Raw genomic sequence first — 16,813 nt, forward strand, 5'->3', positions numbered from 1 at the left:
GGTCTCCAGTTCTGGTTCAGGGCTCCTGGTACATTAAACCACTGGAGCATGTTAAAAACGGAGTGCCAGAGCACCAAAGATGACACATAAGATGGCAATTTTCTGACCATGTGTATTAGTACCTGTGGTTATTACATCTCTCGACAGGGGGGCGACCAACTTCAACATATAAAAAGCAGTGAGAATTATTATCACCAGTTATGAACCCAAGGGCAGAGGGGTAAATTAAATCTTCGGGCCTCAGATAGGCAGTCTTACTTTTATAGCTCGTTTGAAATGTGTTTATTGAGGATAAACCCCTTGAGATGTATCATCTCGTATTCACTACAAATAACAGAAAAATGACAGAAAAAAACTAAATAATAATAATAAATTAAAAAAAGAAAGAAAAGAGAAGAAGGAAAATAAAAGATCAAGCGTACAAAGACAAAGACAACCATATACATTATAAACATTATAAACATAAGCTGCTTCTGTTCCTGTACAATCAATCAGGCATTTAGCAACACGTTTTTCCACACTACATTTTTTTTTTATCAAACCAAATGCCAAGATATTCAGATTCTGTGACTTTCAGAAATGGAGAAATGCATATTATTGTAATTTATATTTCCAAGGATAGCATGGATTTAGTAGCACTTTATTATTACGTACTAATTCAATGTTAATAAGGGCAGTGCATTAAACCTGCATTCATTGATTTTTGGCCAACCTTGGGCAGCAGAACACCACCGAATAAAGCTCAGGGGGTGGAATCAATATTTTCATAATCAAATGAGTGTGTGCGTGTGGTTTTGTGTGTGTGTGTGTGTGTGTGCGTGTGGTTTTGTGTGTGTGTGAGATAGTGACAAACCAGCAGAGTACCATTTTCAGTTGATCGTTTTTCATTTCTGGCCCCCAACTTCACTGTTTATGTTCACTCTCACTTAAACCCACTTTACCTGCTCAGTGCCCAATGGCAGATGGACATAGATGCACCATTACCTCTTTAACAATGACTTTGGAAACATGTTTTATTTTCATCAGACGTTCCTCACTTTTTATAAATCTATTTTGATGTTGATATGTGTCTCTACAAACACTGGATGTGAGACATGTGCAAAGAGAAAATATGTGTAGTTGAGACCCTTGATGCTCTCTCTCTTCCCCTCTCCATCTCTAGGTGTCTCCTCCCCTCTCTGTCTCGGTTTCCCTCCCCACCCTGCTGTCATTCCATCAGGTCCTCACACTCACCACAGCGTCCGAGCGCCTCATCTCCTCCTCCAGAGCCCAAAGGACCAGAGAGGGAGAGGAGAAGCATCTCCCTCACTGTGGAAGAAGGGAGGGAGAACGGAGGAGGTGGGGAGAGGACAAGTGGAAAGAGTGGGGAAAGAAAAGAGAGCGAGAGAGAGAGAGAGAGCATATCAGTGAGAGAAATAAGTTTTCAGTTGGAGGGAGGACAGGCGAGGGAGAGCTTGGTGGGTGGCAGTGGGGGGATTGGAGCTTCATTTTCCCTTTTTCTTTTCTCGGCTGTGATCGCCGCCTGCCACCTCTCATCTCCTTCTCCCCCTCCTCCTATTCTTCCTCCTCTCCGCTCCTCTTCTCCCATCGAATCCCCTCTCCCAGCTCCCGCCGTGGGGTCTCAGCTCTCCATCTCCCTCCCCCCCTCCCTCGCTCCCTACCTCCCCCGGGCGCTGCTGGGAGCCTCCGGGCTGCTGCGCCGCAGGAGGATGTCTCGCAGGGAGTCGCCGCCGCCGCCCTCGCCGCCGCCGCAGCTGCTGGGGCTGCGGAGAGGAGAGGTGGAGCGCGACGACCGTCCGGAGCGCGCCGAGCCGCTGTCCGACGCCGAGCGGGAGGTGATCCAGGACACGTGGGGGCGCGTCTTCGAGAACTGCGAGGACGTGGGGGTGTCCGTGCTCATAAGGTGAGTCCTGTCAGGAAGCGGTTTATTGTCGCTGTTTAAAAGTCTCCCGGATCCGACTCAACGTGCGTAAACTTTCCAAATCCTTTTGAGACGTTCAGGGCTGCGTCGGTGGAGCCGCGTCTCTGCTCTGTTTGGATGGAGATGCTTTATTCTAACAGTCGCTCCTGAAATAGCGCCGCCGTCTCATGCATCCTTCATAATTAGTGGCTGGAAAGTAACGTGTTGGACCTCACCTCTCTCTAAATGTGTCCTCTGTTGTTGGCGATGCTTTTGCTGTAGAGTTAAACACATAATGAAGAGAAAGAGGTTTCACTATAATCAAACTAATCTTGTAACCAGTGAGAACAAAGCTTTTTTTTTTTTTGCTTGATCTTTTTTCTTTAGCTGTAACATTAAAGGCTCACTTGATTGGGTGTCTGACATCTCTGTAAATGAGAATGACTAAATCCTGCAAAGTCTTTCTCAACATCCTCCGCCTTTTGTTGCTTAGTATTCGATGGATGCAGAGATCACAGATGTGGTGGGAAAAAGGCCAATAGTGCATCAAAGGCAGCAGTTGGAGCATTGATAGAAACTAAACAAAAAATGGAATTGCGTACATTTTATTAAACTTCCCTCTACAGATTGTCTTTCACCTACATGAACATTTATACATTTTGATAACCTCATGAATGCATTTCAGGGGAGACATTTAATCATGTTGCATGGGGAAAAAATCTCATGTAATAACAAATACCAACAGAAATGTGATCTGTCTGTCATGTTTTATCCTTGTAACCACTACAGCTGACATTTTGTCACAGAATTATATCATCTTTTTTTGTGTGTGAAGGGCATCTGCTGAAATCTGGCGTGTGATATATAATCTGAAATGAAATCAGCAGGACAAATTTGACTTAAGGTTACCGGTCTGGTGGGTTTATGGAGTTTCTTAATTCTTCGGTTCAGTAGCTTCTGAATGCACCGACGTCTTCGCCTGCTTCACAGGTTACAGCCGGAGAGTTTTATGGTCGTGTGGGTGTGATTGTGACAGGCTTGTCAACACTAGAGCACAGAGGATACCTTCACACACGGGTATCATGCACATCCCAAAAGCAGGAAGTCAACTGGCTCTGGACTCTAATGTGTATACTCTATATGCTCAAAACCTGGAAGCCTGTTGAAACCTGAAAAGAAAAAAAATTTAGGATATGAGCAGCTTTCATTGGAATGAATGAGGTGGTATCTTAGAAAATGGTATCTTACCATGATTCGCTTTAAGACATGCCTTGCTTAAAGTCGAGTTGAAAGGGTTTCAAGTCGGTACCGTGATGTATTCTGAGTGAAACAGGATCGGCAGGCTGGATGTAACGTTGGGAGGAATGTGATTTGATCGTTGAAAAGGTGAGGGGACGACCTTCCCTAGCTCTGTTTTTTTGTTGTTGTTGTTGCTGACCTATAGTTGTTCAACTTGTCACATGCTACCACATGTTTAGATGTTGTTTAATGATAGGAAGAATATACAATAATTAAGCAGATAGAGGCACACACACAAGAAAGAGTGAGACGTTCATGGTCATGGCTTTCCTCTCTCATTAAGATGCTGAAGTAATACTCCCGAGTTCACTTCTCCTTAGTATCACAATTCAAGTTTGAGATGTAACATTTGTGCCTTGTTCATGTACTTTTATCTCCATGTCGCAAACAGAAGACAGTTTGTGCCTCATAAATCTCCATCTTTGGGAAACACCACAAGCACCTCTAACACTCACAGGGCTCTGGCTCAACCATCGCTACCTCTTCTTAAGTTGTCAAAACACAAAATCAAGCTTTTCTTTCCAACCTCATCTTTAACAGGCAGTAATTCTCTGTGAAGCTTCACTGTTGCAGACCAACTACAACACCGCTTGACTGTGCTTTTCTGCTTCTTTTCATGTTTTTCTTTAGTAATATATCAAAGCAAACAGACTTGATTGGTTTGAATGTCTCCAGCTGTCTCAGTGTTACACTATGTGAGCCCTTAAGGGCTTGTTAAAATGGACAGCGAGTCTCAGCCAAGGAGACCGACCTGAGTGAAACAAACTGATTTTGGGTTTGAAGTGATGAAAATCCCAAAGGAAAGAGTGGAAGAGGCAGAGAGCATCTTTTGTTTCTGTGTGTGTGTGTGTGTGTGTGTGTGTGTGTGTGTGTGTGTGTCTTGGGCACTTATCTGTGGAAGACAGCAACAAGCTTTGGCACTTAAATGTCTCCATGACACTCTGTCTTTTCCTCTGTCGCTCCGTCTTATATATCTTTTCCAACCTATTCTGCCATATTTTCTCCTCCCTTGATGAAAGGATGACATTCTTCTTCCTGTCAAAGCCCAGTTGGGTGTGATGAGCATTAATATTGATTATGTCAAAGCTGCCAAGTACGTTACATATCCAGGAATTTATTTTGCTGACTCCGGTGCTGACACATATTGACAACTTAGAGCTTCTTGTCGGAGCAACACACAATGTGTTAACAGTGTCTAAATATGCACAACTAGAGCTACTACCAATGACTATTTTCATTTTCATTATGTACCATTCACTAATACCGGGAAGAGTCATCAGCTTCGGCCTCCATTTCAAACAATTTTTGATGAATCGGTCATTTTGTAAACAAAAATTGGTCCTAAAAGAAATTGTCACATTTTAAAGAAATGTGCTAAATCGCTTTCTTGCTGACAATGAGATGGCCACATTTATACCACTATCATATCTATACAGTAAACATGAAGCCACAGCCAGCAGCTGGTTAGCTTAGCTCAGAATAAAAGTCTTTGTGCTAAGCTAACAGGCTGCTGGTTGTAGATTCATATTAACAGACACGAGCTTCTCATCAAACTCTGTTTGTGTTATTATTCCTTCAAGAAATTCTTCATTGATGTTTGTATGTTGCTATGCTATTTTTAATTCACGTCAACATAATTAAACAATCATTGTCAGAGTCCAAGGACACCTTCAGATTGCACAAGTTTTTGCCTCGTAAAAGACTCAAATGCTTCAAACAAAATTGTTGTGGAATAATTTTTCTGCCGATCTTCTAAACGATCCCACTGATGCACAAAGACTGCGATTAGTTGGCTGAACAGTTGGCTGGCAGTTCGTCAGTTACCCAACATGACCCGAGGCTGACGCCCAGTCAAAGTCTCGCACGGTCGACATCTTATTCTTGACATTAGTGCACGATGTGTGATCTCGGATTTGCATTCTCATGTCGATCCACGTGCCGAGATGCACGGAGAGAATAGACGGTGACAATAGCCTCGGTTGATCTCACCAATGCGTACAAATGCAATTGCATCAAGAGGGAGAGCACCCCAGGCTTCGGCAGAGCTGTGCATATGGCAGCTTAGTGGAGGAGACAATCAGACGCTGTGTACTTCGACTCTGACTGATGGAGGGATGCGAGCACATTCTCACTGAGCAGAAGATAATTAATTGTCAAATCAAACAGAATTTGGAGATAAACGCACTTAATTAATGACGTACTCAATGCGGCATTTATAACAGAACACTGCAGCAGGATTGGTTTTCTGTAAAGGCTTTGTGGTATCTGTTCATCCTTGGTGATACAGTCACAGAAAATACATGCAAGGCTATTAGTTCCACCAGGTTGAGAGGCCAAGAAGAGGTCATCCACATTGAACTTCTACCTCAACTGCACTGAAATTGTGATGGTGCAAATCTCCATGCAAATATGGAATTTTGATGAATTCCCTGTGTTATAGTATACAGCTATAGTTTGCAATGCTACCAGGACTTGTGTAACCCCTCCTCCCCCAGAATCAAGCGTGACAGAAAATGTGGATGGAGGTACCAGGTTATAAAATTCCCATTTGTGTATTCTACATTCATTCCAATCTAGCATTGTTAGCTGCTTTAAAATATGGCAACATCTGTGAAGAAAAATGACTGAATATACTATTCAAGCAATCTATTTAAGACTATTTAAAAGTCCCTCTATAAAGGCATGCATCACAAGTCATCCTCTGAGGACCGTGAAAATCCGAAACCAAATTTAATTACAATAATCCACTTTTTGTCAAGATATGTCACGCAAACGACAAATGTCAAGCTCTCGGTGGTAAAGTCAGAGGAATAAAGTCATTAGGATTTAGTTTAGGATATATTAAGATTGTCTGATTATTGTCTGAGGAACACGAATGTGCAATCTAACTTCTAGTTATTGAGACATTTCAGTTAATTAATCAATAATTAAGCCGGCAGTATGGAGTCAGAGAGTCACCCCTGAAAAAGTCCTTGAAGCTCCGGCAGTGATGCTCAAGGTTGTTCATGGTACTCCAAAGAATTCTAAAAACCCTTCCAGTCCAATCAAAGTGTGATTAACAAGACCCAGTAATGTTTCTGCGTTGGCTTCGATGGCTTCATTTAAATGCAGAGACAGGTGCACGAATGTATTCAGCGCTCTCCAAAGTACTAAACAGCAGCACTGCTCTCCCACAGGGACCTGAATGTGTCTCACCAAGCCTCTGGAGTTTTACAGTTCGGAGACATGTTGAAGATCAGGTAGTCACGATGGCACCCCAATTTTCCACATCATGTTTCCCTCCATTAAGAAAATACATTGCACACCACCCATCCTGCCATTGCAGGGAGCCTGGCCCTTTGGTACTCAGCAAGTGATGATTGCATTCACATCAAAACTATTAATAACAAAAGCCATTTATAGAGCACTTAGCAAGAAAAGTGAAAGAGAGAAAATTAAATACTGAGGTCAATGATAAAATACATGAACTGCAAGATTCAAATAATAAACAATAAGTTAAAACAACAATAACATAAGCAGGCAACTCCAATAAAATCAGGATATATGGTTATATCTCTGGTTAAAGTATGTTTCTAGAAGAGATTATTATTGTGTCTAACAGCTGTAACCATGCTGATGTAACCATACAGCATCTTCATGCTGTATTAAGGTATTGTCAATAGTTAAAAAATGAGCTGCGAACTTACAGCGTCTCCACAGATAAAGACTTAGTGAATTAGGCATGGCAGGCCAGGGTTAAATGGTAAAATATTATATATATTATTATATTATTATTATTGTATGCTCTCTTTTCTCACCAAACTTTAGTTTTATCTTTAAGATCAACAACCATATTATTTAATATGATTTATTAATACATTGTGAGAAGGCCTCCTATGGAAAAAAGTAGTTTAGATTGTCAGTTTAACAGAGCGTTAGGTAACAAAAACAAGAAGGTGGTTATGGTTATGGTTAATACAAAACTATAGTCCCATTAATCCTGGATTTTGAGGTACTTGTACTAGTGTTGATATTTGGAAGTTATATAATTATATACATTTTTTTTAATCATAACATAAACAAACATGTTGATATCATTAGATTTGTTCTTTTTTAATTTTATTTTCTGTGACCAGAACACATCCATCCATCCATCCATACCGCTTATCCTGTATTCAGGGTCGCGGGGGGGCTGGAGCCGATCCCAGATGTCATTGGGTGAAGGCAGGGTACACCCTGGACAGGACACCAGTCTATCACAGGGCTACTAGAATACCTAAGTGGGAGATTTTGCAGTAAAAACGGACTTGTCAGTGCTCTCTGGTGGACAAACTATGTAATGATGTTACTGTTTCAAACTGAGCTCAAACTTAGTTTGGCATTCTCCTGCAATTCATTTTCACTTACAGGCTGACATATAGATACAGATACATCTCTAATAAGGTAATATTGGTCTGGCTGATTTTTTAATTTATTTCAAATGTAGAGTCGGTCTAAATGGGAACTTTGATGTTTTGGTTTCTGGTCTCCTGCATGAAAGTCTGATGTACACACCCATCCATAAACCCATCGCTCCAACCTCCTCACTTCTTAAAGGCTACGCTGCTTCCTCTGTTGGCACTGAAAGGCTCCACTAGTTGTAAATAAGGCACATGATATTCCAGGAGCCAACCCCAAATGAGTCAGTGTAATCCTTTTAATCTTCTTTTAAGCGAGCATCCTTCCCACAATATTATTTTAAACCTAAAACCATTACAATCTTTAATTCTGTGGGGTATGGAATGGTAAATGATGATAAATTCATCTGCATTTATATTGCGTCTTACTCGTATTTCGACCACTTAAAGCGCTTAACACTACATGTCAAAATTCACCCACTCCTTCATACACTGATGGCCGAGGCTACCATGCAAGGTGCTGCCTGCCCATCAGGATCTAATCTAAAGCACATACACACAGCGATGACACAGCCTTGAGGCGGCAATGTGGGGTTATTCCCCATGGAAACTTTGTCCTGCTTACTGGGGAACTAACCCCTGATCTTCCCTTTAGAGGGCGGCCTGCTCTGAACCGAAGCCGCCCACTGTAAAGGACTGCAGGGACAGGGAAAAAAAGGTTTGCTGTGCCTGTTGCGTATATACTTACTTCTACTGTAAAACATGCCATGGCATTCATTCATCATTCTCAAGAAAAAGGGCACGAAAGGAGGAACTACTTTTTCATGTCAGAACAGCGCTCCTTTTTCTTAAAGCACTGCAGTTAACTGTGTGTGAGCAGAACAAGAGCTACTAGACAGCCAGTATTATTTTCCTCTCACCGAGGAAAAGACTGTGTACGTATCGTGACAGCTGGAAGAGCCAAGCTAGGAGTGCTACAGGCAAGCTGAGCCTTTGTAGGTCTAGCATGACATAGGATCTGGGGGATGTGGATGTACTGTAGTGAGGCTGCCGAGGGCCAAACTCCAAATGGGAAGTAACTGTATGAGCAATTCTATTCGGCTGGAGCGCTGACAAGATTTAAAGTGGGTCAGAGCAGAAGTGTGTGTATGTGCGTGTTCACATGTAAATCCATCTGTTTTTCAGCCAGTGTTTGTGTGTCTGTAAAAGTCTGTGTTACAATTATACTGCATTGTTGTCAGTGAAAACTGACACTGCTTAATCCGGCAACTTTCTCGCATACGCCTTCAGCTAAGCTAGTGGAAACTTTCTTAATGCTTTGGCATTCGGTCTTCCCTCCCTCTCATAGCTGCTGTGATGAGTTCACAGCCGGCTGCGATGAAAACTGTCAAAACCGCTGAATCAAAACAAATTCCTCGACGACAATCCCACACGACAATTTACATGTTCTTTGTTTATCTCTCCTCTTGCATCTACCAGGGTGGGTTTAAGAATGGAATTTACTACATCTGCACCGAAAATAGCTCTCATTGTACACACTGGGCAGACATCAAACACAATCCAGACACGTCGGAGACCAGTGTCATTTTCTCTCACTATTCCTTCCTGCGTTTTGAAAGGCTCTGAGGGAAAGCTTAGCACGGACCAGTTAACATTCAGCTCTCAGGTTTGTGAGAGGATGTCAGGACAGGTTAAATATACAATTTTCATTTGATTTCACCTATTTTCTCATAACCAATCTATACTATATACTGTGCTAGGGTTCACTTTAAGCCACACTGGTAGGGCAGCTGTAGGGATGGCAATCTCAGCCTGTTGGTCGGTTCGTTCCCCGCTCTGGGCCAGACTGAAATGTCTCGACAACTATTGGATCGTCGCAGTAAAATGTGGTACAGATATTCATGGCCCCAAGAGGAAGAATCCTAATGATTTTAGTGATCCTCTGAGTTAAATAAGCACCAACGCCATGTCAAAATTTGTTCAATAATTTTGTTTGTGACCTGCAAAACTGGCGACGTTCCCATCATCTGAGCTGTACTACGTTTGATTTGTTTGCCAATTAGCAAATGTAAGCATGCTAACACGCTGAATTAAAACAGTGAACATGGTAAACATTATACCTGCGAAACATCAGTATGTTAGCATTGTCACCATAAGCATGTTAGCATGCTGATGTTAGCATTTAGCTGAAAGCACTGCTGTGCCTAAGTAAAGCCGAGCTGCTGGGTTGGGTTAGCAGGGATTAAGACCAAGAAGAGCCCAGTGTTTAAACAACAAAGGGGGTTGCGTTCATAGTCAGACTATGAAATATGATTCGTGAAGTTGAGTTGGAGTAACAGTATTTAATGCTTATCAGAAATGAAAACACTGCACCACAGTTTGCAGTACTCACAGACAAGATTCAACAATGCTATAAATTTAATAAATAAACATGTTGTATTGGAGAAGACTTGGTCGAGTGAGACCATAAACTCATGTATACTACTAATGTTTACTGAGATAATAAAAGTGTATTTTCTCATAGACTTCCATGCATTCCGACTTCATTTGGCAATCAGAGGAGTTGCCCCCTGATGGCCAGCAGAGAGAATGCAAGTTTAAGGCGCTTCAGCGTCGGCTTCACTTCTTAGAACCCGAGGTTGCCGCCTGTCTGAGATAAGCACCTCATTCAGTTTTACGAAAACATGAGTGCGGCATACTTACTAGGTCGGACTTCATTTCATTTCAGTTCCAAGACTTCCACCATGGTGTAATTCTGAATTGAATGCCATCAGATTAAGGTAAAAGGTGCAGTAACAGGGTTTTATACGTCTGCTGCTCTCAACAGAGATCACTGATTTAAAGCTTGATTTGATTAAAGCTTGATCCACTGGCATAAACAACAGCAGGCATGCTCGAAAATTAAACACCACTCTTGAGCACACCTGCATCCAATTACACTCAATCTTAACTATCAGGAGCTCATCAGTGCTACCGCTCTGTAAAGGATTCTGCCAGAAACTTCCTGTCACACTGATGGTGCAGAGGTGGTTTACACACTTTAGAGGCATGTAAAAGTGTGTGTGTGTGTGTGTGTGAGATAGAGAGAGAGAAAATGACACTTTAGCTAAAAATTTACTTACTAATGAAGAACATCACAAGAAATTGATGAGAGTTTATGGCAGCTGTGCATTTAAAGGCCTGAAATCGTTCAATCACTGACTGAGGGTCATGTTTTGAAATGGGAAAGACGGTGATTTTGCAGGCTCAGGTCATTTGTCGCTTTAGTAAATAATTATTTTTCAAGCATGAAAATGGCAAAATGGCCTCATTTATATAGCGCTTTTCTCCAAAGCGCTTTACATTAATGACTGACATTCACTCATTCACACACACATTCACACACCGACGGCGGAGTCAACCACGCAGGGCGACAGCCAGCTCGTCAGGAGCAATTAGGGTGAGGTGTCTTGCTCAGGGACACCAGGCACTCAGCTAGGAGGAGCCGGGGATCGAACCGGCAATCTTGCGGTTGCCAGCCAAACTAAGTCCCCTCATGCATAGCACACACTATCATATATTTCCACTGGCTTTATTGTGTGCTTCAAATGGGATTTGTCACAGTTTAGCCAAATAGATTTCATAGCTATCTTGTTGTGTATCGAGTAGCAACAACAACTTTAAGCAACTACCTTGTTTGTGAAATGTGCTTGCAGTCTTAATGCTTCTCTCCCTCGCCAGTCTGTATTCAGGATTGTATATGTTGTCTTTATTATTAAATTGTAAAATTCAAAAATGCAATCCTAAAGCAGAAAAATGAGACAGAGCAGGAGCATTTCCCCTCCGCTCATCTCAAATTCCTTCTCTAATTTTTCTCTGCCTTTCTTCACTGAAAAACCAGCAATGAAAAAAGCAAAAGAAGACAAAAAGGAACCTCTGGGAAAAAGCAATGTCTCTACAAATTGACATCAATACATTTGATTTTTGTCAAAATTGGCGCCGCTGAATGACTTGTCTTCAAGAAACCTATGAAAACATCTCTGGTGTGATTAATTGCGTAGAAACTGCTTCCGTGTATACAAAAGCAAATATTATTTTCTCCAATCTGAAGTGTGTTTGCCTCCTCAGGTTCTTTGTCAACTTCCCATCGGCCAAGCAGTACTTCAGCCAGTTCCAGGACATGGAGGATCCAGAGGAGATGGAGCGAAGTAGCCAGCTTCGGCACCATGCCCGCAGGGTGATGAATGCCATCAACACTGTGGTGGAGAACCTCCATGACCCAGACAAGGTGTCGTCAGTGCTGGCCCTGGTGGGAAAGGCCCACGCTATCAAACACAAGGTGGAACCCATGTACTTCAAGGTGACTTCAAGGATTCATTCATTGTTTGATGCCGTTAGACCTCTGGACATTATTACTTTGTGAAATCATTGGTGTCAGCCTGCCACATTCTACTTTACTTTGATTGTGCATTTTCTATATTTCCTAGAATTGCTTTGAACAATCCTGTGAGGGAAATTGCCACAGGGGTATTGTTTCCCTGCTAGGAGACGTGTTGCTTTACAGTTTTAGCCACTTGATTAGTGTGCCCATGAAACAGAATAGTGTGTCCTCAAATGTGATTGTCTGGTTTAATGGCTCTGTGGAAGTATTTTCTTGCTTCAGCAGCCCCTTGAATTATCAAAGCAACCCATTAGAACCCCAAAGAAATGTTCTCATTACCAATCTAATACAACAGGGGATTATTCTGCTCAGGCCCCCTAAAAAATCATGTTCCTGTTTTGCTCTTTTTGTTTTTTATTTTTCAAATGTAGCCATTACCTGTTTGCAACAGTCTGCAAAAATACATTGAATTGTTATGAAGCTACAAGTCTTGCTTTTACCAATTCTAGGAAATATACTTTATTCAGACATGACAAAAAGTGTATACCGAGTTTCATGGGACAAATTTATCACAGATGTTTCCATGATGACAATTCAAGAAACAATTCAGAATTGCCTAATTGAACTTACAGTAATTATACAGTAAGTGAAAAGCAGTGTTTGGCTGCCCTTTCTGGGCGTTAATTCTTTTGCACTTCATCAACGATGCTGGTTGGTGGTCGGGTGTGGTAAGAAGTGTCCTCTGTTACATCTGTAACCACTGCAGAAGTGATGTCACAGTGTACTGACTCACTCTGGAGTACACTTCTACATCACTGCAGTAGCATGAGAAGTCAAACCACTGGAGGTCAGCAAACACAAGATTTTAACGCAAGTTACTCGATAAGTATGTAAATAAAAGTTCAGAAATATTAATTAAAACTGTGTATTAAAAAAAACATACGCAAGTTTAACATATTTTATCAATGCTAATTCATGGAGGATCTACAAAGAACAATACAGTGGTATACAAACATTCATTCCTGGGACAAACAACTCAACATGGGTATTTACCGGCTCCAGCTCCCATCAACAGTGATGGAAACATGACACCCGTGCCTTTCCTGGTGTGATGCTATATGACGCGTGTTTAAGTGAATGAATACGCAATACATAAAATCCTCGGGGATTATCAGAATTATGTCACACCAGAAAAGAAAAATCAGGAAGGAATATTTAGCGGTGGGAAAGTAGTTTACTGCCTGTTTAAGTGGGGTTTCCTCATGTTAAAACAACCTACATATACACTCTAATTTAAGTGGTTTAAGATAGTGTTTCTTAAGGTTTAAGAAAGGTTAGTAGCAAATCCTGAACTATGATGTGCAATGATCATGAATTTAAGGCATGACATATGACAATGAAAGAAAAAAATCCAGTATAGCAGCCACTTGAAATATTAAAGCAGTCAATAAAATTATCAAAATTAATAAATGTTTAAGTCAGTTTATTACCAGGGCTAACCATGCTGATTACCTGTGAAGGCCAGAAAAGACGGAATCAGAATATCATCAAAAATGTTTAAAACCAAGTGTTTAATTTAGACCATATGGTTGCATATTTTTCACTGTGAAACTCTGCGATTATTAAACACGATTCCCTCTTCATTTGATTGAAGAGGGGAATATGCTTCCTCCCTTCCAGTCTTTTGAATGTCGACTGCAGTTGGTTCATAAATGCAGCTGTGAAGGACACATAACTGCCTTTTAAGCTTCCCTCCACTGGCTTCCGGTTGGCTTTAGAATGGGTTTTAAGATTTAATTGATCCCTTTGTGAATAAATCATTCCATTGATTAGTCCCACGGTGTATTCCCTGTAGTCTTAACCTCATATGTACCTCATAATGCACCTCTTAGATCATCATTTAATAAGCTGATAATGAGGTTGGTGAATGTGTTGGGTGAAACAAAACATGATCATCATCAAGGAATTATTATTTTCTTATTCATTAATTATTTCTAGTGGTTAATCACACAATATGCCGAACATTTTGCATGTTTAAACTCCTAAAACTTTTGTTTCTTGTCTATCATTTTGAAAATCGAATATATCTGCTGGAGTTTATAGACCAAAAAAATAAACTGGTTGATAAATAATGAAAATAATGAATGGCACCCTTAGCACCAGCTTCTGCTTAAAGATTTATTCCTTTGATATAATAGTCTGCGAAAAATTATTATCAATACAACTATTTTTTCAGAAGCTTTTAACCACATCCTATGGGCTCAGTTGCCATGGAGATGGTTCAACGGTTAGTTTTTATTACATGACCTATGCTTGTTGACATGAAAACAGATGGTATAAAGGGGTTACACCCCCCAGAAATCCCATATTTAGGTCACATGATAAACTAAACCATCTCCATGACAACTGATCAACTCCGCCCACTAAGGAAGGTCACGTGTCAGTAAATGATTGTGTTGACTCTCTCGGTTTGTCCCAAAGTTACATCATTGAGGGGGACCACGTGTGCCCAGTTCTGCCTCTACGCCGCTGCTCATCTGCCACATTTACATCCACATTTCCTTTCTCCCTGCTTCGTCATCTTCTCTCCCTTTGTATTCCCTGTCCACCCACTGCTTTCATGCTTTAGTGTTATCATTTTCAATTCTCACCTGCCTCGCCCACTTTTCTGTACGACTGAATTGGATTCTTTATTTCCACGGCTCGACTCTCACTTTACATTACTTTCTTCATCTTTCCACCTGCCATTATTTTTGATAGGTTTACCCCCCCATGTTAATCAAGTTTCTTTCTCACCCTACTTCTCCAAGATCCTGAGTGGCGTGATGCTGGAGGTGTTTGCTGAAGATTTCCCAGAATTCTTCACGGCAGAGGTGCAGATGGTGTGGGCCAAACTGATGGGGGCGGTGTACTGGCATGTGACGGGGGCCTACACCGAGGTGGGCTGGCTCCAGGTCTCCAGCTCAGCTGTGTGAAGATGAGTTTGTAACGAGTTGATAAAATAGGTTCAACTGGCAGTTATGTGAGGATGGTTTCACAAACATGGATGAGATTTACGTGGTAATCCGTGCAACTCTGTACTTTATTTTGGTGACATTTTGGGTGCTAAGCCTTCATTGCTGTGGCGTTTCTACATCGCACTTCCAAGAGATAACTCGGACGCCAACAACGTAGCCAGATAATATTTAACTCCTCTTCTAATTACATTTTAGCCACTGTGAAGTGGGACTGTGGTCTGTGATTTCAGCCATGGAAGCTATCGCTGATGATGCTAACCATCTAGTTCTTCTATTGTTTATCCCAAACAAACTATTGATGCTGGCAAAAGCATATCACATCATTAACCTTCGCTATGTCTGCCCCCTGGTTACTGTTGCTAGGCGTTTCGATGTAGTGACAGATACAGTTTACAATGGCATCAGTGTCAGATTTTCAATCTCTCACAATTCTTGGTCAACTCTCGCTAGCTAGCTAATACATGTTAGCTAAGTAAGTCATTTATTCGGTAATGCTGGTTCCTACCAACTCTTTTTAACACGTAACTTAATACGTAGTAGCAACATCATATTATGCTTAAAGGTTAACGCTACATCACACGTAAAAACATAGCATTTTCACCATGAAACATGTACAACACATGGTAACAAAGGAGGAGTATATATACAGTAGTTCTATTATTATGGTACAATACGATCAAGGAAAATGTGAAAAAAGAAAAGGACTGTGTTAGTACAACTTTATAAGGGAAAAAATGAAAAAGTGCTGTGGTAGGTTATATGTAATGATCTAGTTAGCCAGACATGCTAACATTTGCAGCTTAACAATTAAATCTACTGCACTCTTTTGGTGTTGTGTTTTTCATTGAGAGAAAAAAAATAACACTCTAAACTCTTGAATATCATACTGTTTATTGCTTTCACTACAGCTTCATGCGCCCTGCTTTAGCATGTGGAGAAACCCAAAGCTCGACAGGTCTGCTGTGTGTAGTTATAGATAAGCTAACTGTTGGACAAATCTTAGTGGACGGTCAGCTGGGGATCGCAAAAAACAGACATTTACTTAGACGAAAATGTTGCGGAAAACTACTTTACAGAGTTGTTTTCTGTGGAAACCTGCGGCGAGAGAAGCATCTTCTGTGCATAAGAATACACCTCATGATATTTTGAAAGAAGAGATGAAGAAATGTTTGGACAGGAAGTGATTTTTATGCTCTGAGAGGGGGGGCAGTAAGCTGTTGAAGCCCCGGCTATGGGACCATGGAGCTGCTGACTGTTAATAGATTCTCTTTGTGTCCTGCTACAGTATATCCTCATGTTTAAGGGACCTCTCTCTCTCTCTCTCTCTCTCTCTCTTAATGTCCTGTTTAACTTTACCGAGGTGTTGTTTGTATAAGTGTACGGTGGGCAAGTGAGCACACTCTTCTGCCTTTGTTTACAACTCGTCGACACGTCGGCCTGTTGGCGCGTTAAAGAGGGCTGTTCTTTTCTTTGCTCAAAGTCTTGGACTAGTTTCTACTTGCCCGTCACTCTCATTCCACAAACAATGCAATCATCAAGAAACGGAAAACATCAGCAGGTGGACACGATCAGCAACCGCACATAAACACGCACACACACACACACGCACATACACATGCTCAGTCACGTTCGAGACCTCCCCGGTGCTAATATTTACAGGACCGTCGGTTAGTTTACATCTTCAAAACCCCATCAGAGAGACGCGCTGCATTAAAGGCTCCATTAAGAGCTTTGGAAAGTCACTCCGGAGGTCTACGGAAAACAGGTCCGCTTAAGAAGTGCCATCAGTCCGACCCATCGAATACATTACATTATTTTCAAATGCATGAAACGCATTGTGCACAATTGTACTGCCTTTGCT

At 41.4% G+C, this 16,813-nt stretch overlaps 1 protein-coding gene across 1 annotated transcript; it reads left to right on the top strand.

The window, feature by feature from the left end:
• Window positions 1-1,647: 1,647 nt before the first annotated feature.
• Window positions 1,648-15,946, top strand: cygb2 (cytoglobin 2). Its single transcript, XM_084005294.1, has 3 exons — window positions 1,648-1,903; window positions 11,683-11,914; window positions 14,746-15,946. The coding sequence occupies exons 1-3, from the start codon at window positions 1,710-1,712 to the stop codon at window positions 14,908-14,910; spliced, it is 591 nt and encodes a 196-aa protein (XP_083861420.1). The 5' UTR covers window positions 1,648-1,709; the 3' UTR covers window positions 14,911-15,946.
• The last annotated feature ends 867 nt before the right edge of the window (window positions 15,947-16,813 follow it).

The sequence above is a fragment of the Eutrigla gurnardus genome (genome assembly GCF_963514095.1).
Source record: "Eutrigla gurnardus genome assembly, chromosome: 3".
In the NCBI taxonomy this organism is placed as follows: Eukaryota; Metazoa; Chordata; class Actinopteri; order Perciformes; family Triglidae; genus Eutrigla; species Eutrigla gurnardus.